The sequence below is a fragment of the Eulemur rufifrons genome, chromosome 9 (assembly GCF_041146395.1).
Source record: "Eulemur rufifrons isolate Redbay chromosome 9, OSU_ERuf_1, whole genome shotgun sequence".
Taxonomy (NCBI): domain Eukaryota; kingdom Metazoa; phylum Chordata; class Mammalia; order Primates; family Lemuridae; genus Eulemur; species Eulemur rufifrons.
Genome location: NC_090991.1, coordinates 5418895 through 5437887, shown reverse-complemented (window position 1 = coordinate 5437887; position 18993 = coordinate 5418895). Strand labels below are relative to the sequence as shown.

Below are 18993 nucleotides of genomic sequence, written 5' to 3'. Positions count from 1 at the left end.
AAAGATCAGAGTGAGTCATTGAGGTAAGGAGGGGACAAGCAGGAGGGCAGGAGCTCAGTGGGGCCAGGGCCCCCCAGACTGGGGGACTGCTGCAGCCCAAGGGGGGCCAGTCCTAAATGCTGGCTCTGAGCCCTCTTTGGGGTGACTGGGAGCCATCAGGAGGGCTGGGGGCTCAGGTCTGGGGGAGACGGAGAGGTCTCTGGGACAGCTGGGGCAGGGAGGGCTGGCTCCGCAGAGGGTTGAGAGACGCGCCCTGGATGGGGCTGTGACCGCGAAGGGCAGACAGGAACTCTGGCCTCTTCTCTCCCCTCCTTGGCATCTGCCATTCTCCCTCAGCCCACCTCTGGTGGGACCTCGTGGGTGGGCATGTGGCTGGGGTGCTCCCCAGTGCCCCGGCACCCGAGCAATCGTACCGTCCCACGAGGAGCAGCTCCCGCTCCCCAGCACGGGGCCGCAGCCGCCTCCAGATGTCCATGGTGAAGAGCGTGCTGCTGCTGTTAAAGATGGAGGTCAGCGACGACATGAGCGCGGCCATCATCACTGCGATCATCAGCCCTCGCAGACCTGGGGTCGGGGAGGGGCTTGCTGTGACCCTGCCTGGCCCTCACCCTGGCCCCAGGGGCCCCTCCTGCCTGGGCCCTGCTGCCTGAGGCCCCACGGCCATTCACGAGTCCCTGGGGGCAGACAGCTGGGAGGGAAAGAGGCTGAGGATGTCTGAGGTGAGCAAGACCCAAAAGTAGGCTGGGGGCCGGGTGTGGGGGCTCAAGCCAGTACTTTGGGAGGTGGAGACAGGAGGATCAACGGAGGCCAGGAGTTCGAGACCAGCCTGGGCATCATAGCAAGATCCCATCTCTACAAAAAATAAAATTAGCTGGGCATGACATCTGTAGGCCCAGTTATTCTGGAGACTGAGGCAGGAGGATCAGGGGTTGAGGCTGCAGCGAGCTGTGATCGCACCACTGCACTGTAGCCTGGGTGACAGAGACCTCATATCTAAAAAATAAAAAATAAAAATAAATAAATAAATAATAGGCTGGGGAGGCCAACGACAATGCATGGGGACTTGTGAACTTGCTGCTTGAGCCTCCAGCTTGCTGGCAATGCTAATCCCGACTGTAATTACTGGTATTGTGGACGCTCTGATCGGCGCGGAGCCTGGCAGTTGACAAGGCACTTTCACACCCATGACTTCATTGGAGGGAAGGATTATTAACCCGTCTGACAGATGAGGAAATGGAAGCTCAGAGAAGGGAAGAGCGTTGCCCAGGGACTCACAGCGGGCCAGAGGCAGAACCTCAGGGTGGGGTGGGGGTGGCGAGGAAGGCTTGGGGCGGGACCCTCTGCTTGGAGGTCACACCCTGGGCAGGGCTCATGTCTCACCCCAGCCTGCAGTGGCCCAGTCTGGAACTTCCCACCATTTCCTGTGCGTGACAGGACCCAGCAGGCACAGTGGATCTTTCTGGTTGGTGCTATGGTTCCCCAGAAGGGGAGAAAAACCGCTCCCTTATTGCCTGAGAGCGAGTGAGGTCTCTGTCCAGGGGGGAGGCATTGCTGTGCAAAGCCTTCTGGGGGTTGTGGGTTGAAGAGGGAGACCCCTAAAGAGGTGGAAGGGTGCTTCACTGCCAACTCCCAGCTGTGTGGCTTCAAGCTGGTCACCTCCACTCTCTGGGCATTGGTCTGAGTCTGTCTCCAAGGACTCCTACAAGTTTTCATCAAGTGTTTAAGCACCTCCTTCACCTCTACAAACTCCCTGCCCGTCTGTCCTCCACCCCTTGTCCTGGGATAAGCCTGACATGGGCCCCCCTCCCTTGAGGGCTCAGGCTCAGAGGTGCCACTTTTGGGGGGGTGGGGGTGGGGTGGTTAGGGCATCCCCTCGCCCAAAGCAAAAGGGGACGGCAAAACCCAGAGTCTGGGTGGGAACCCACAGTGGCCCATCCTTGCCAGGTAGTTTTCCTATGTTCAATCCCAGCAACATGGCTAAGGGTGGGGGAGTAGATGCCATCACCTCCAATTTATAAATGAGGACACCAAGGCTTCAAGGCTTCAAGCAGGGAAGTGACATGCCCCAAATATCTTGGCCAGCAAGTGGCAGAGCCAAGATTTGATCCCAGGTCTGTGCACTCACTTCCCTCGGGCCTGGGCTCTGCAGGAGGGAGGGAGGGAGGGGAGGGAAGGGGAGAGTGAGGCTCACCTGAGGGACCAGGAAGCTTCCAGGGAGGGCGCCAGAGGGAGAGGGAAAACTCAAGCCCCTGAGAATTCTGAGATGAAAGGCTCCTCTGCGAAGGGCTCGGAAAGCTGTTCCGTCTTTTTGCTTAGAGTGGGACCTCCCCAGCCTTTGCTATGTTGTTTTCACTTACACACCTCCTGTGTTGGGGAACTCGCCACCCTCTATCAGACCGCCAGGGCTGCTGCTGCCATGAGACACACGGAAAAAGCCAAAACCTGCCCCATAGTTCTACCTGTGGGCCCGCGGTGTCTCTGGGGGACACAGAGGATGGGGGCTCATGCCTGCAGGTGTGGGGGATGGGGATCCTGAGCTCCTGGTCCTGGCAGAGTAAGCAGCGGACTTGGGTTTGTGTCTCAGTCACTCTCTAACCTCATACAAGTCATGTTCCCCTCCCTGTGCCTCAATTTCCCCATCTGTAAAATGGAGCCAATACCCTACCTCATAGCATTTAAAGAGAAGCTGTTTTGCATGAGGGCTGGGCACCCAGCAGACATGTAAGAAGAGAAAGTAGATGGCCTTTCTGGAGAGATGGCATAGCATGGGGTAAGGGGACAAGGTCTGCAGGCAGATTAATTGGGTTCAAATCCCAGCTTGCAGCTTACTTGCCATATGACCTTGGCCAGGTCACTTAACCTCCCTGGGTCTCAGTTTCCCTCCTTTAAAATGGGGATGATACTAACAGCAGGTAGGGTTCCTGACTAAGAGGAATCCAGTGCATCACGTGGGAAGCCCTTGGGACGGTCCTGACACGTGACAGGTGTACAGCTGTTTTCTACCATGGGTGCTTCTCTCTTCCCCTAGAAGCAGAACATCTCACCCAGGTGTCACGTTGGATCCAGAGTGGCCCCCACTGCCCCCCAGGGCCCTCCACCCTCATTGGGTCCCAGGTTCCACCCCCACCCCATCCCCGCCCAGACCCCCACCCACCCAGCCTCACCCATGGGCATCAGCTCCATGACCAGCTTGGGGTAGGCGATGTTGGAGCAGCCGACCTCCGCCCCGCAGGCCCGCAGGCACTCGGACGGCACCACGCAGCCCACGTCATCTGCGAGAGAGGGATGCTCGGTGCCTCTCCCCACAGACGTGGGCACCCGGGGTGGCCCAGACCCGGCTGCGGCGGAGCCTGTCCCTACGGGACCGCTTGGCCGGCGCCTGCAGTCTGAGCCATGAGGAGGGGTTGGCCTCTGGGAACTCTTCTGGCTCCAACGCCCCCAACTCTTTCCCACCCTGCCCTCCATCATGACCCCTCTTCCCTGTCCCCCCACATCTGCAGGCCAGGGGCTCGACTGCAGTGTGGCCCTGCCCATGTGAGCAGCTGGCCATGGAGACTATCTGGGGTGCCAGTCTCCCCACTCCCCATCCCAGCCATTCTGGCTTCTCGTGGGGCGAGAGCCGCGGTGCCACCAGCAAGGCCTGCCTGCTTGAGCTTGCCCGATGTAGGCGTGGGGTCACTGTCCCCCAACCCCGGGGTCAGAGCTTCAGTCCAGGCCATTTCCTGAGCCAAGGCCCAGAACTCTCCAATGGCTCAGCTTCTCAGTGGTCTGCAAGACCCTCCATGATCCAGACCCCCGCCCCTCCCGGTCATGCCATCTTGCTCCCCTCACCCCACCCCTGCTGCAGCCACACGGGCCTTCCCGCTGCCCCAGGCATTCCCCGGGGCTGCCTCCTCCCCCTCCCCTGCTCTCCATCTGTCCCCTCTCCCCACATCGTTTGCTTCCTCATTCCTTGTCATCCCTGGGGTGTTTGCTGGTTTCTTGCCTCCTCCCCATGGTGGGGAGCCCGTGAGGATGGGGACTTTGTCATGTGCTGTCTCCATGGCTGGGGCACTGCACACCGGTCATCCCTTGAATGAATGAATGAATGAATGAATTTCCTGGGCTCGGGCCAGACTCAGACTGAACCATAACTGCAGGCGTCCTGGCCCCCAGCCCTGCGTGGGGGCAGAACCCCGACCCTGTGCCATGGCCACCCCCCTCTGCAGGACTCTGGCTCCAGGCAGTCACGGTCGGCTCTGCCTTGCTCACCGGCAAAACACAGCTGGCGGAGGGAGTCGGACGGACCCCACGTTCACTTTTCCTCCCATAAAACACTTTCTAAAAACCCTTGGCCCCTGCCCCCAGGGGTGTTCAGCAGGGCCCACACAGCGCAGAGCAAGCCAGGAGCCCGGCGACTGTGGGGGAGCTCAGAGCCAGAAGCCAGGGGACCGTGTGCAGAGGGGGCGGGAAGGGGAGCCTCTCCAGGTGCGGTGGCCTGTGGGAGGCTGGTAACGTCACAACAAGGTGTTTCTGTGACTCGGTGCTCCCTGTGGAGACCACCCCCTCCAAACGCCCCTTCTGAAAGGTCCTGCTGTAGATGCCCAGCCACGGAGGGGGTGGGGCTCAGAGCCCTTCCCCTAGGCCACCCCCCACCACGACCCCCATGCCACATCCCAGTCTCCAGCCCAGCCTCTCTGAGCCCTGGACCCCTGGTCCGGGCCATCCCCAGGCCCACCTCCCCTCAGTGTTTCCTCCCCACCCGCCAGCCCCCAGGCCCACGGCTGCTCCTCCCTCTCCTCTGGGCCTGCCCTGCCCACGCGCTGCAGGCCCCTCACCAGCCCTCCGAAACCACAGCTCTCATCGGACCACGTCCTTCTCAGGATCCTCCTCCCCACCTGCCTCCCCAGGAGCCCGTGGCATCCTGGGAATAAAAGTCCTTTCTATGGCATCCAAGGCCCTAGAACTGGTCCCGGAACCTCCCATCCCAGCGCTGAGTGCCAGCCGCCCTGACCTGCTTGCATTTTCTCACACACACCCAGGCTCTGACGCCTCCTCCATGTCCTCGCAGACGCCACTGTCCACTTAACCCCCACCCCCACCCTGCTCGCCTCCTGCTTCGAAGGGCTTGTCCTCTGAGGCTGCCTGGCTCTCCCCCAACCCCAGGCGGTAGCAGCTTCCTCCCAAGGGCTCCTAAGGCCAAAGATTGAATCACAGTTGTTTGTTTACATAGTCTACCTTCTCCACCAGAACAGGAGCTCCCCAAGGGCAGACACTGGGTTTGAATCATCTCCAAGTCCCAGGTATCGCCCAGCCCAGGGCCGGGCCCAGAGGAGACATTGTGTGAACATTTGCTGAATGAACGAATGAGTAAGTGAATGAATGGTGGGGAGTAGGGAGGAAAGACACCGGGGGAGAGGAGGAGAGGGAAAAAGGATCCTAGAAAGAGCCATGGAGGAGTTCAGGCACCATTTGATCCAGCTGCCCTACCCTACCACCTCCGCCCCCTACGGGTTTTGCGGGACCAGAAAGGACATAACTTGCCTGGAACACACAGCAGACCCAGGACAGAGCCTGGGGCCCCATGGCAAGACCCCGACACCATGAGGGTCCAGGATTCAGAGGGCAGGTGATGGCTCTGAGCTTGCTCTAGCTGACTCCGGCACTTGGAGGGCCCAGCCCTCCTGGGAGGGCCAGGTGAGGTGTCGCAGCCACATAATGGCTCAGAAAGCAGCGCCAGGAGATTCTTCCCAAGTTTGTTCAGCTCACTCCAGGCTGCCGGCATGGGGTACCGCCTCTGGCACCACTGGTTCAACCAAGTGTTTGTGCTGAGCAGCAAGAAAGAACAACCTCTCCTGTATGAGAGCAGCGGTGGCGGTGTCGCCATCGAAACACAGTCCCCCCAGTGTGCCAGCTGCAGGGTGGCAGCCCAGGGGCCAGTGGGAGTGGGGGAACCAGGTGGAGGTTGCAGAGTGCTGGCTTCTGCAGGCCTGGGCGCTCCCGAGCAGCCATGGCCACACCAGAAGCCTGGGAGCTGACCCTCTCCTTGCCCCGTGCCCTCCCTCCCCACAGCCAATGCCGAGTCCTGCTTGGTTACCAGGGGAACTGAACCACCTCCTCACTGCCCCTAACCCACCTTAGCTGCAAGCAAGCAAAGGGAACTTCTGAAACCACCAATCTGCCCACATCCTCCCTGCTCACAGCACTCTGTTGTTCTCCAACCCCTGCAGGGGATCATGGGCTCTAATCAAGGCCCTCCACCCGCTTGGCCACCCTCACCCCCATTAATTTCACCCAGACTTCTGGCACCCCAGGCTCTCTTGGACACCTCTGTGTCTGTGTTTGCGGCTCCCTCTCCTTGAATACCTTTCCCTCCTCATAAACCAAGGGGCCCATCCTCATTCCTCATGTTCATCAAGGATGTTGGGGCCCCCAGCTTTGGGGCAACATCCTCCATGGCACCAATAACTCCATGACCTGTGTCTGTCCTGCCTCCCCACCAGAGTATGACGATGGGACCTTAGGGAGAAGCCTAGGCCCCAACAGTCTCTGCCAGTGTTTGTTGACTGACTGAATGATCCTCTCTGAAACAGGCCACAATGTGTCAAGGGGTAATGAAGGTGTTCCCTACTCCCCAGCCAGGCCTGGCCCACCCCTGGGAGCCAGCCCAGACACTGCCATTGCTATAGAAGCAGGAGAAAGGCTCACAGACCTGGGTTCGAGTCCAGCTCTCCCAATCCTTTGCTGTGTGATCCCGAGTGATTATTTAAAGTCTCTGAGGCTGTTTCCTCCTCTGTAAAAACACTTCTGGGGACATCTGTAGGCCAGAAACTTAACCTCAAGCTAAACCACACACTTATATAAAATTAACGCAACATAGATCACATCGGTGGTCCTAGTGCAGGGGTGTTTACAACTAATTGATCACAACCAGTTACAGATTCCTTTGTTCCTTCTCCACTCCCACTGCTTCACTTGACTAGCCAAAAAAAATAAAAATAAAAATAATTTTTAAAAACCCAACCTAGGGCCGGGCGCGGTGGCTCACGCCTGTAATCCTAGCTCTCTGGGAGGCCGAGGTGGGCGGATCGTTGGAGCTCAGGAGTTCGAGACCAGCCTGAGCAAGAGCGAGACCCCATCTCTACTAAAAATAGAAAGAATTATATGGACAGCTAAAAATATATATAGAAAAAATTAGCCGGGCATGGTGGTGCATGCCTGTAGTCCCAGCTACTCGGGAGGCTGAGACAGGAGGATCGCTTGAGCCCAGGAGTTTGAGGTTGCTGTGAGCTAGGCTGACGCCACGGCACTCACTCTAGCCCGGGCAACAGAGTGAGACTCTGTCTCAAAAAAAAAAAAAAAAAAAAAAAACCCAACCTAGGCCAGCCACGGTGGCTCACGCCTGTAATCCTAGCACTCTGGGAGGCCGAGGCGGGAGGATCGCTCGAGGTCAGGAGTTCGAGACCAGCCTGAGCAAGAGTGAGATCCCGTCTCTACTAAAAATAGAAAGAAATTATCTGGTCAACTAAAAATATATATAGAAAAAATTAGCTGGGCATGGGCACATGCCTGTAGCCGAGGCACTCTAGCCAGGGCAACAGAGCGAGACTCTGTCTCAAAAAATAAATAAATAAATAACCCAGCCTAAAAAAATAAAATAAATTAACAAAAACCAAAATAGATCACAGATTTCAATGTAAAATATAAAAAAAAACATGAAACTTTTGGGAAAAAAATAGGAGAAAATCTTCAGGACCTGGGTCTAGGCTGTGAAAGTTGATCTTACAAATTGGGCCATTTTTGTCACACCCAACTAAAACAGAGTCAAAATTTGGGGGGAGCAGTTCAGGGTACATAGCATTGCTGAAAGAATGTCATTCCCTGTGAGCCTGGCTGCTGAAACTGCCTGTTGTAACCCGAAACCAGTTTTATCTACAGCTGCTGAGATAACTTGCTGCAGCTCTAGGACTGCTCTCGCCCAGCCCACCGCATCACCATCACCGACCAGTCAGAACTTCCCAGCTCCCCACCGCCTACTAGAGCCAATGAACTTTCTCAAAGAGCAGTATGTAACATTTCTGCTTTTTATAAAACCCCTAACCTTCTCTGTGTTCTTGTGACATAGCGAAGACCACGAGGTGTGTGTGTATGCCCTGAAGTGCAATTCTTTCTTTCTTTTGTTCCCATTCCTTCCCCCACCAGTTCCCGAAGTGTAAATTCTTTCTTCCTAAATAATACATTAAATGCAGTGATCTACAGGTTTTTTGCTTTTTTTTTGAGCTAGGGTCTTGCTCTGTTGCCCTGGCTAGAGTGCAGTGGCATCATCACAGCTCACTGCAACCTCAAACTCTTGGGCCCAAGCAATCCTCCTGCCTCAGCCTCCTGAGTAGCTGGGGCCACAGGCACACGCCACGATGCCAGGCTAATTTTTTTTTTTAGAGACAGCATCTCTATATATTGCCCAGGCTGGTCTTGAACACCTGGCCTCAAGCAATCTTCCTCCCTCAGCCTCCCAAAGTGCTAGGATTACAGGCATGAGCCACTGAGCCCAGCCTCATCTCTACATTTTTTTTTTTTTTTTTTTTTTGAGACAGAGTCTTACTCTGTTGTCCGGGCTAGAGTGCCGTGGCATCAGCCTAGCTGACAGCAATCTGAAACTCCTGGGCTCAAGCAATCCTCCTGCCTTAGCCTCCCAAGTAGCTGGGACTACAGGCATGCACCAACAGGCCCAGCTAATTTTTTCTATATATATTTTTAGTTGTCCATATAATTTCTTTCTATTTTTAGTAGAGACAGGGTCTTGCTTTTTGCTCAGGCTGGTCTCGAACTCCTGAGCTCAAACGATCCTCCCGCCTTGGCGTCCCAGAGTGCTAGGATTCCAGGCATGAGTCACCCTGCTCAGCCTCATCTCTACATATTTATTTTGACCTTGGCAAGGCAAGGAGTTCTTAGACTTGACATTAAAAGCATGAAGCATAAAAGAAAAAAGTTGATCAATTGGACCTCATCAAAATTAAATACTTTAGCTCAGTGCAAGACACCTGTATTTGCAGGCCACATACCGGTCAGAAACCCTGCATCTAGAATATATAAACAGCTCTCAGCATTCAATAGTAAAGAATAGAAAATCCGATTAGAAAATGGGCAAAAGACATGAACAGACATTTCACTGAAGAGGGTGTAGAGATGGTAAATTAGCACATGAAAAATGTTCAGTGATATTAGCATCAGGAAAGTGCAAATTTAAATCACAATAAGATATTTCATACCTATGAGAATGGGCAAAATAAAAAACTAGTGATGACAGCACACATGGGCAAGAACGTAGAGAAACTGGGTCACTCGCACATTGTGGAGAGAACGTAAAATGATGCAGACACTCCGGGAAACAGTGTGGCAGTTTGTTATTGAGCAGGCAAGTACCACGGGACCCAGGAACAGCACTCTCAGGCGTGTACGCCAGACAAGCGCAGCCCCCCGTGTATATGTATGCACACAGATGCTCATGGCAGGTTACTGGCAATAATCAAAAAGTGAAGACAAGCCACATGTCCTTCCGCCACTGAGATGGTTAAACTGTGGCACATCAGCACCATGGAATGCCAGTCAGCAATGAAAAGGAACAAATTTCATAGACACAACAACTTGGATGAAACACTGGACAATTATGCTGAGTGGGAAAAAGAAGCCAATACCAAAAGTTTGCATTGGATGTTTCCCATTTATACAGCATCCTTGAAATAACAAAACTGTAGTGTTGTGGAACAGAGTAGTTAGTGGTTGCCAGGGGTTAGAGATGGGGGAGGAGGGGGTGTGTGGGGTGGCTGTGCAGAGGGAGAGCTTTGCAGTGACGGGACAGTTCTGTATCTTGCTGTGATGGTTATGCACATCGACACACGAAATAAGGTTGCATACATTGCTACACACGCACACACAAATGAGTGCACATAAAACTGGTGAAAACTAAACAAGCCTTGTGGATTGCACCAATGTCAATTTTCTGGCTGTGATATCATTGTATTAATACGATAGTTATGCAAGATGTCACCATTGGGGGAAACTGGGTGAAGGATGTAGGTGACCTCCCTCTTCATTTGTTTTTACAACTTCCTGTGAATTGATAATTATGGGCAGGTAACTGCAGAGGTTGGAAGGCCCGAGGTCTTTCAGTCCTGAGCCCCAGGGCCTGTGTGCACTGGTAAGAACAAAAGGAGAAGCTGAGGCCCAGAGAGGGTCTTGGGGGGGGGTTCCACAGTGGCAGAGAGACTATAAATGACACTTCAGGGATCCAGGCAGGGCTCACCCACTGGGACCACGGCCCCTCTCTGGCCCTGGAGGCAGGGGAGGATGCAGGTCTGTGTGCGTGGGAGGGGCCTGACCTCCCGGGGCCGTTGTGTTCAGACTCAGTGTAAAGCCCTCAGGGCCAGGGTGGGGCTGTATGGCAGGGAGTGCAGGACTTGAGGCTTGAGGGGCCAGGGATGGGGACCACAGGGTGCTAGGCCTGAGAGGGCAGTCACTGCTCAGGGCAGTGGATTCAAGGGCAAGGAGGCCTGACAGGTGATGGATGGCAGGGAAGGTCTTGGGGGAGGGGGTTTGAGGGCACAAGGCCTGGAGATGTCACGAGCCAGCCCTCAGCAGCAGAGAGCAGTGTCCTCAGGGCCTCAAACCAGCCCCATCCAGATCCAGAGCAAGGATGGGGGAGGGGAGGGCTGGCCTGGGTGCCCGGCAGACTGGCTGCACCACGCCATGGGGTGGGGGCTGTCTGTTGGGCTAGGTTTAATGGGCTTTGCCGTCCCAGGGCCCTGACAGCTTGCCTTCAGATGTGGTCCCCACACCGCCCCATAACTGGGGTCCCAAGCCCAGGGGAAGCCAAGCAGAGAGCTGGGCCTGACCCCAGCCCACAGCAGCCCTCTGGGCCCCTCCCTGCCCCAGGGTTCAGGTGGGGCCTGCTCATCACGCAGGACCAGCCACGAGCCCCCTCCCAGCAGGGAGCAGGGCTTAGGACTAAGAACTGGGTATCTGCTCGCTCCACACCGGCCCTGTGAAAGCCCCTGAGGTGGGATCAGACAGTGCCCAAACCCTGCCTGGGGGCTTCCAGCCCAGGACCCCATCCATATTTCTAACACTGGACGCCTGGGTATCTATACACCCGCACGGACTTCCCGTCCCACCTGCAAGACTGGGCACAGCTACGGTTGGTCCAGGATGGCCAACAGGCCCTAGGGTCACCGAGGGTGTCAAAGTTGTTGACCCGCTGTGTGACCTCAGCGAGAACACTGTCCCTCTCTGGGCTGCAGTGTTCCAGGAGCTCCGGGGCTTTGGCCTCGGTGAGCTTTCTCAGAATTCAAGCAACAGGGGGATAGAGGCGCCACACCTGCCCCACGTCTGTCGGCGTCTGTCGAGGAGTGAATCAGCTTCCGGCCCCGCCCCGGGGCGGCACGTGACCGCAGGTGGCGGCGGCTGGGTGGGCGGGGCGACACTTAGTCACCGGCCGGCTCCTGCCCGGCCCCGGCCCCCAGCCGCTTGTGCGCCCCCGCTCCGTCCGTGCCCGCCCGGTAAGTGCGTCCCGACGCCCCCCATCCCGGGCCCCGCGGGGCGCTGCCGCCTGCCAGCCGCGCTTCCGGGTCCCCTGGACCCCTCCCCGAGCCCGGGCCTCCTCCCGGCAGGCCTCTCGGGTTGCCGACCCCGGCGCCCGGGGAATTGGAGACCGCTCCCTTCCCGGAAGCCCCGGAGATGCGGGGCGCAGCCTCCCGCCTCCCCTCGCGCACACCTCTGGGGGTTCCCGCAGAAGTTGCCGAAAACTTCGGAAGCCTTCTGGGGTGCGGGTCCCTGTCCCCTCCACACACACGGGTCCTGGGGACGTGGCCCTGTCCCGACACCCACTGCATCCTCCCGCCCCCAGCCCGGCCCTCCCGTCGCACGTCCCCACCCCCGCCTCGCCCCTCCCCGCCCCTCCCCGCCGCCTGTCCTCTGCCCCGCGCGGCTCACCTGGTCTCTCCGCAGGTCGCTCGTGGGCGGAGGAGCGGCGGCGCGGCGGCCCGGAGTGCACTGTGCCCGAGCCGGGCCGGATTAGGACCCAGACCTTGCCGAGCGCTCCCGTCACCCACCCGCCGCCGGCAGCAGGGCCTGGGCAGGTGGCACCATGGCCTTCTCCCAGGTGCAGTGCCTGGACGACAACCATGTGAACTGGCGCTCCAGCGAGTCCAAGCCCGAGTTCTTCTACAGCGAGGAGCAGCGGTTGGCGCTGGAGGCCCTGGTGGCCCGTGGCCGCGACGCCTTCTACGAGGTGCTGAAGCGGGAGAACATCCGCGACTTCCTCTCAGAGCTGGAGCTCAGGCGCATCCTGGAGACCATCGAGGTGTATGACCCGGGCTCCGAGGACCCTCGGGGCGTGGGGCCCTGCCGGGGGCCCGAGGACCTCGGGGCGGGGGACGGTGAGGAAGCCAGCGGGGCAGGAGGGGCCCCCACCGAGGCCAAGCCGCTGCTCTCGCTGGAGTACTGGCCCCAGAAGTCGGACCGCTCCATCCCGCAGCTGGACCTGGGCTGGCCGGACACCATCGCCTACCGCGGAGTGACCCGGGCCAGCGTCTACATGCAGCCCCCTATCGACGGGCAGGCCCACATCAAGGAGGTGGTGCGCAAGATGATCAGCCAGGCCCAGAAGGTGAGGAGCGGAGGCGGCAGTCCCCGAGACAGGGGGCTGGCCCAGTCCTCGGTACGCGGGCGCTCAGCGCCCAACCTGGGGACCTCAACACGGTCCCGAAGGGTCTCTCTGCAGTTTGCCTGGCTGCCTCCTGGGAGGAAGTTTCCTCCCTGGCTTCATGGGGTTCCTCAGTTCCTTTGCAGAGGGATAGGGTGCCTGGGTCCTCTAGCAGGGGACAGTGGGCTGCCCCATCTCAAGAGGCCTTTGTGCATTGCTGGGGGATGTTTCTGGTTTCCCCAGTCCTAGTGAGCAGGTTCCCCAAAAGAAGGTGCTGTGATGGGGTGGGGCGGGGTGGAATCTCTGGGCCATTCCTCACTTACTGTCCCTTAGGGTGGCTCTGATTCACCCTGAGAAGCAGGAGGCGCTCACACACACCTTGAGCTCTCCGGTGGGGAGAGCTTTCGCTGGGGTTGGGGAGATGGGCATGGAGATTGACAATGAGCCTAAGCCCATCTGAGGCTGACCTGGAGGTCTGAGTTCAAATCTGTTTGTTTTCTGGCTGTGCTGAGCAACTGAGAGTGAGTTGCTCACTCTCTCCGAGCCTCAGTGAACTTTGCAATGGCAGAAGCTTTCCAGGCTGGGATGCATGGGCAGGGGTGGTGTGGTCCTCACTGGTGGAAGTGGAGGGAGTCCAGCCAAGGGTTGTCCACCTGGATTGAATTTTGCCACTGGAAGGGACCTCAAACCTTCTCTGGACCTTCCTTCTCTGACTCCTGCCAGGCTGTGCAGAGCTCCAGCTGTGGGTGAGTGGCCATTTCTTGGCTGACACACATTCTGAGAAGGGGTGCTTGCCACTTGCAGAGACAGCCAGGCTACTGCGGGACAGCTGTGACCATGAACAGGTGCTCCTTCCTGCTGAGTGGAAGTACCTTTTCATCGTTTCAAAGCACATCCTGGCGTGACTGATAAAGCCTACCTAGTGAGCTGTGTTGAGATGGATTCTGAAGGCAGGTCTGGCCTCAGGTTGTGGGATAAGGTAGTCCTAGCAGGGTCTCACCTCTTCTCACCTCTTCACTGTTCCGGTCTCAGAGCAGGACAGCTAATTGCACAAGGCTGGAATGCTGGCTTTGGGGACCATCCTGGCTGACAGACAGCCTGGGGGAGCACGTGGGCAGAGAAACCAGAAATGGGTCAGGAGCTGACGAGGTGGCCCGGGCTCAGGTTTCCAGGGAGGTGGAGTCCCTGCCCCACCAGGGGCGGCTGAGTCAGCTAGTCACGTTGGAGCCTGGCTCACAGCCCGCCTGCTCCCACCTCCCTGGCTGACCCTGGCAGCTCTGTGGCTTTGGGTTTCTGGCCTATAAAACTGAGGTGGTGAGGATAAAAGCTGCACCTTTGGCTATGGTGGAGATGGACTATCAGGAGACGGAATGAGGAAGGAGTTGGAGGAAGAGGAGGAGGAGGAGGAGGAAGGGACCTTCCTAGTTTTCAGGCAGAATGACCCGCCCCACAGCTGCCACGGGGTAGGCAGGTGCTGCTGTTGTTGATGGAGGTGACTCTGGCTGGAGGCCGTAGCACCCAGTCCCCTGAGAGGGCCTGCTGGGACCCCCTTACCCAGCCTCCACCCCCATTTTAGAAATGCGGATACCGTGTCCCTGGATTAGGGGGCTCGATTTGCTGTGCCAGGGTCCCCCCCTCCATGCCCTCCTCCCCACCAGCAATAGGAAGGAGGCAGACGGAAGAACCGAAGGGTCTAATCTCCTGCAGACGGGAAGACGGACAGCCCAGCCCAGGGATGGGCACTCGTGGCTCCCCTGCTGGGCCTGACTTCCTCCTCCTGCCCCCCCGCCCTCCCCCATCTCTATGGCCACAGCTGAGACCCAGCCCCTCCAGGCAGTCCCATGGGCCCCAGAGCTTCATTTGCTTCCCACAAAAACCCCGCAAGATTATTAATGTCACCTGTCTAAAGTGACATGGCCAGGAAGAAGTCTCAGGTCTGAGCCCTGGTCTGTCTGTGTGGCACCACCATGGGTGATTTCCTGTAGCCCCCACAGGTGGGCACTGCCCTCTGCTTTTGTACCCCTCAAGACAGGGCACTCGCCCCGAGACTCCCCCGCCCCCCCTCAGACAGCACGCAACAGGAGGGGCCTTAGACTTAAGACTTGATGGAGGCCAAGCCCCTCATCTTACAGACAAGGACACTGAGGCACACAGCACCGTGGGGAGCCAAGCCCCTGCTTTCTGGCCCCAAGTACTTCCCTTCTGTATCCATCCTGGGACCCAAGGCCAATGGCGCCCGTAGGGGCTGTAATAACAACACCACTGTTTCCTGAGTGCAAGGCACTTTATAATCTCCAGTAGTGTTATCTGCCCCGTTTTCCAGATGTAGAAACTAAGGCCTGACTGGTTAGTCCCTGCCCAAGGTCACCTAGCTGGTTCTTGGGTGGAGGGAGGACCAGGCCTGTGCTGCCCTCCAACTCTAGGACCAGTCCCCTACCCTTGTGCCCTGGCCCTAGTAAGACAAAGTGACAATCAGGGACTTGGAGGGACAGCTGATCCAGGCCACCTGCGACCCTCTGTCTCCCCTGCCCCAGCTGCCTTCCAGGCTGGCAGGGGCTGGGCTGGATCACTGACAGATGCTGACGGGGCGCTCTGTCTGCCGCCTGCCCAGAGTTCTCCCGGCCTTCTCTCTCCCTGTGAGTCACCTGTTGTCCCCTTGCTCCCACCTCCTTTTCTCACCTGGCACCAGTGTAGGGAGAACCCGTCCCCCGCCTGTGGCCTGGCACCGGGATGCCACTGTCCAGGCTACCTGGCCGCACACACTGTCCCCTTCCCACCAGGGCCTTCTGGGCGAGGGCTGCTGGCGCTGAGTCAGGAAGGCCCAGCCCACCACCTCCTCACTTACCTGTCCTGTCGTCAGCACAACAGGCAGACCCTGGGGCAGGGAAGTGACACAGCACGCACACGCATGCCGGGGAGCGGCTGTGTTCCTGCCAGGACTACTGCCAGACCCACCCCCTTCCCAAAATGCTGGAATAGAGCTAGTGGGCACAGTACCAGGAGCCAAGGGTACTGGGGTCAGGTCCCTGCTCTGCCTCTGCCTGGCTGTGTGGCCAGGACAAGTGCCAGCTCCTCTCCAAGCCCCGGCCATACCATCTGTAAAATGGGTACAGGCCTTGAAGACTGTTGAGGGTCCCTTCAGCTCTGACCCCCTCCTGCCCTGTGATTCTAGACTCCGGGGACAGGAGGCAGATGGGTCCTGGGTCTCACTCCCCTGGTGCGTGGTCTGGAACCACGGCAGCTTGTGCCCTCTGAGCTTCCCTCCAGCCTCAGTGGGCTCCGATTCCGGTATGGAAGGTCCTCTGCCTGCCCTTCCCCCTGCACCCGGGAGCCAGCAATTTGTCTGGGGAAAACCTGCCGTGGGGTTCCAGCTGCATACCAGAGGCTGGGCCTGTAGGATCACGCCTGGGAGGGCCAAGCCCCGGCCGTGCTCGGCTGCAGCCTCAGAGAGGGGTGAGGCTGGGCCAGGCCGGGGAGAGGGCCAGGGAGGGCCAGCCTCAGCCAGAGACAAGTGGCTCTTCCAGCAGACGCTGAGCGCCCCCAGCATGATGTGGGGGGGGGGGGGCTGTGGGATCCCTTCACCGGCCCCCTGGCAGCCCAGGGTGAGGCCCTGGGGGCAGGGGCGAATCACACCTTCCCCATTTTACAGTTGAGGAGACCGAGGGAGGGCGCGGTGCAGTGGCCAAGGCCAGCCTCGAACCCCAGATCTCTGCCCGCCACGCCAGGGCTTGGGAACAGAGACCCAGAGAAGTTAAGTTGAACCCAGTTTCATGATGCCTGATGAACCCCACATCTTTCCTGCCAAGCCCCCGCCTTCACGCACTGACGTCCTGGCCCGCGGCTCGGCTCCAGGAGAATGAAAGCGGCTTAATGAGGCGTTTACTAAACGCCAGCTCCACGCCAGGTGCTGAGTGGGCACCTCACCTACACCTGTAATCCTCACCGCAGCGCCATAAAGGAGGTGTTGTCGCCATTGTTTGGATGAGGAAGCCGAGGCTCGGTGGGCCGCAGAGAGGGCGAACAACTTGCCCAAGGTCACAGGGCTGATAACTGGCCGAGCTGGGCCCAGACCCCAGGTCTGAGCACCCCGTTCCCTGGAGAAGCAGCGTCGCTGTCCTTCTCAGCCCTGCCCCTCGATGGGCACATCGGAGCCTCACGCCTGTCCCTGGCTTGACTCAGGACAGTAAAAGCATTTTCACGAGGCTCCCTGGCACTCGAACACTGGGCTCCATGTTGAGGGGACGGGCGGGGCAGCAGTCTGAGCACACTGGGACTCCAAGGGACAGGGTGACGGTGAGCACGGCCACTGCCCGTCGCTGTGGCCCGGGAGTTGCCTGGTCCCTTCCTGGGGACCAGGAGGGCGGGCTCTCATCGCATGCCTCAGCTAGGCAGCACCAGGACAGCCCGCAGGGCCATGAGAGGCCCCGGCGTGGCCCAGCTGGAGCCCCGGGAGCGAGCGGCCGGCCCAGGTTCACGCCCAGGCTGCTGCCACGGGTCCGGGCAGTTGCCTGCTGCCTGCTCTGGCAGCTCCCAGCCAGTGCCCAGGGCTCGCCTCTGTCAGGGTGGGGAACCATCTGATAACATAATCCCGGAGTTGGCTCCTGTCTTCTGCAAGGCTCCCTGTCCCACGGTGCCTGCGTCTTAATTAAGCGTTTAGGGGAGAGCCGGGAGCAACCCTTCCAGGAAGGAGCCCTGTGAGGAAGGGACACAGCGCCCCGGACACTCCACTCACAGGCAGCCGCACAGCCCCGGGGCCGCCCTCCCTCCTGTGACCCGAGACGCAGGGACTGCCGCAATGCTCAGAATGCTCAGAGCACAGACGAGAAAGCTGAGGTCTTCGGCGTGGCTGGCCTGGATTGGGTTCCACAAAGTCCCTGGTCTCCCTCGTGCGGGAGACTCGCCCTGAAGCTGAGGGTCCTGGCTCACCTACCCCACTTAGCCACTCCCATGCTGGGTGACCTTGGGCCTCAGTTTCTTCATCTGTAAAATAGGGACCGGGCACTTGTCTTCAAGCAGTAGCAGACATGAGTGCCCAGAAGTGCTGAGCTGCCCTCGCACAGAGAGCAGCCGGGAGCAAGGTGGGGTCTCACCCGCACCCTGGCACACGCTGGCCCTGGACCCGGTCATCTGAATGACCCCTGGGAAGGTCCCTTCCCAGGTTAAATGCCACGCGGGGCGGTGAGAAGACAGGCGTTGGTATCATGTGGACCCAGGCCCGAGCCCCAGCTCTGCTGTTATCTTTCGTGGCCACCCTAAGGTAGTGGCTTTGCCTTTCTGACCTTTCGTTCCTTTCTCCTCGATGCCACAGCGATGCCACCGCTTGCCTCATAAATCCACGGTGAGATGTAAAGGGAAAAACTGGGATGTACAGCACTCACTGTGGAGCCTGGCACAGAACTGGCATTCACCCCTCTGCTCAGAGCCTTTCCCTGGGAGTAGTCTGGGATGAGAAGTGGTGAGCTCCCTGTCCTGGGAGGCATTCAAGCAGAGGCTTGGTAGACTGCAGCAGAGAGGATGTGGACTCCAGGTGGCCCAGGGGCCTCGACCCTCCCCTGGCTCACTGTATGACTTTCGGCAAGTCCTTTCCAGGCCAGGCTTCCCGGGGGATTAGGATGCCCCGTGACATCATTGTCTGTCGATCTTAGACCCTGGAGAAGCTGAGGTTTTAAAGGCTTTCAAATCTATGGTTCTGACACTCTTGGCTGGGGCCATGTGCTGCCATGCTGGGCAGTCCGGCTGGACCCTGCACCTGTGGGTCTGGGTGCCCTGAAGCCCTTGTGGCTGGTGAGAGGAGGGAGGGATTTTGCCTCTTGCCTCATCCAGGGGCCAAGCCCTGGTCACCTGACAGCCTTTGCCCAGGCTCTGCCAGCCCTCGTCTCCACAGCATCCCCAAGCCGTGGTGAGGAGGCCGACGTCCACGCCACCGGCTGGGCTGCCCCTGGGGCTGCCGGGCTGCTGCTCTGGGTGTGACCAGTGTGCGCTTCATGCCCTTGACCCACTACAGCCGCCTGGTGCTCGTGAGGCCTGCGCCTCCTTTAATTGGCTTTAATGAGGCTTCGGTCTTCACAGCCAGAGGGTGGGGAAGGCGTTCAGAGAGCTGATGAATATCGGAGGGAAAAGGAGGGAAAAGGGACCTCACGGTTCATCCAGTTCAACTCCACGTTACCGAGAAGAGAAACTGAGGCTTCGAGCGGGGAACTGACCCCCCGTAGGCCACCCAGGAAGGGCGTGGCAGAGCCAGGGAGGCCCAGGCGCATTGAGCACAGTGCTGAGGGTCCGGTATTTGTTTCGGGAGCCAAGGTGGGCTCTGGGAG

At 58.7% G+C, this 18993-nt stretch overlaps 2 protein-coding genes across 4 annotated transcripts in view; one reads left to right on the top strand and one right to left on the bottom strand.

The window, feature by feature from the left end:
- Positions 1 to 18993, bottom strand: part of SLC5A10 (solute carrier family 5 member 10) — a 56996-nt gene that overhangs the window by 4717 nt on the left and 33286 nt on the right. For 2 of the 3 annotated variants that reach the window (XM_069483233.1, XM_069483235.1), the window contains 2 exons: positions 3165 to 3272; positions 414 to 564 (listed from right to left, as the gene is read on the bottom strand). In XM_069483233.1, coding sequence (XP_069339334.1) covers positions 414 to 564; positions 3165 to 3272 — 259 coding nt within the window. The remainder of the gene's footprint in view (positions 1 to 413; positions 565 to 3164; positions 3273 to 18993) is intronic. The other variant, XM_069483236.1, reaches the window with a different exon arrangement.
- Positions 12013 to 18993, top strand: part of FAM83G (family with sequence similarity 83 member G) — a 29274-nt gene continuing 22293 nt past the window's right edge. Inside the window, exon 1 of the mRNA XM_069483232.1 lies at positions 12013 to 12643. Coding sequence (XP_069339333.1) covers positions 12122 to 12643 — 522 coding nt within the window. The 5' untranslated portion in view covers positions 12013 to 12121. The remainder of the gene's footprint in view (positions 12644 to 18993) is intronic.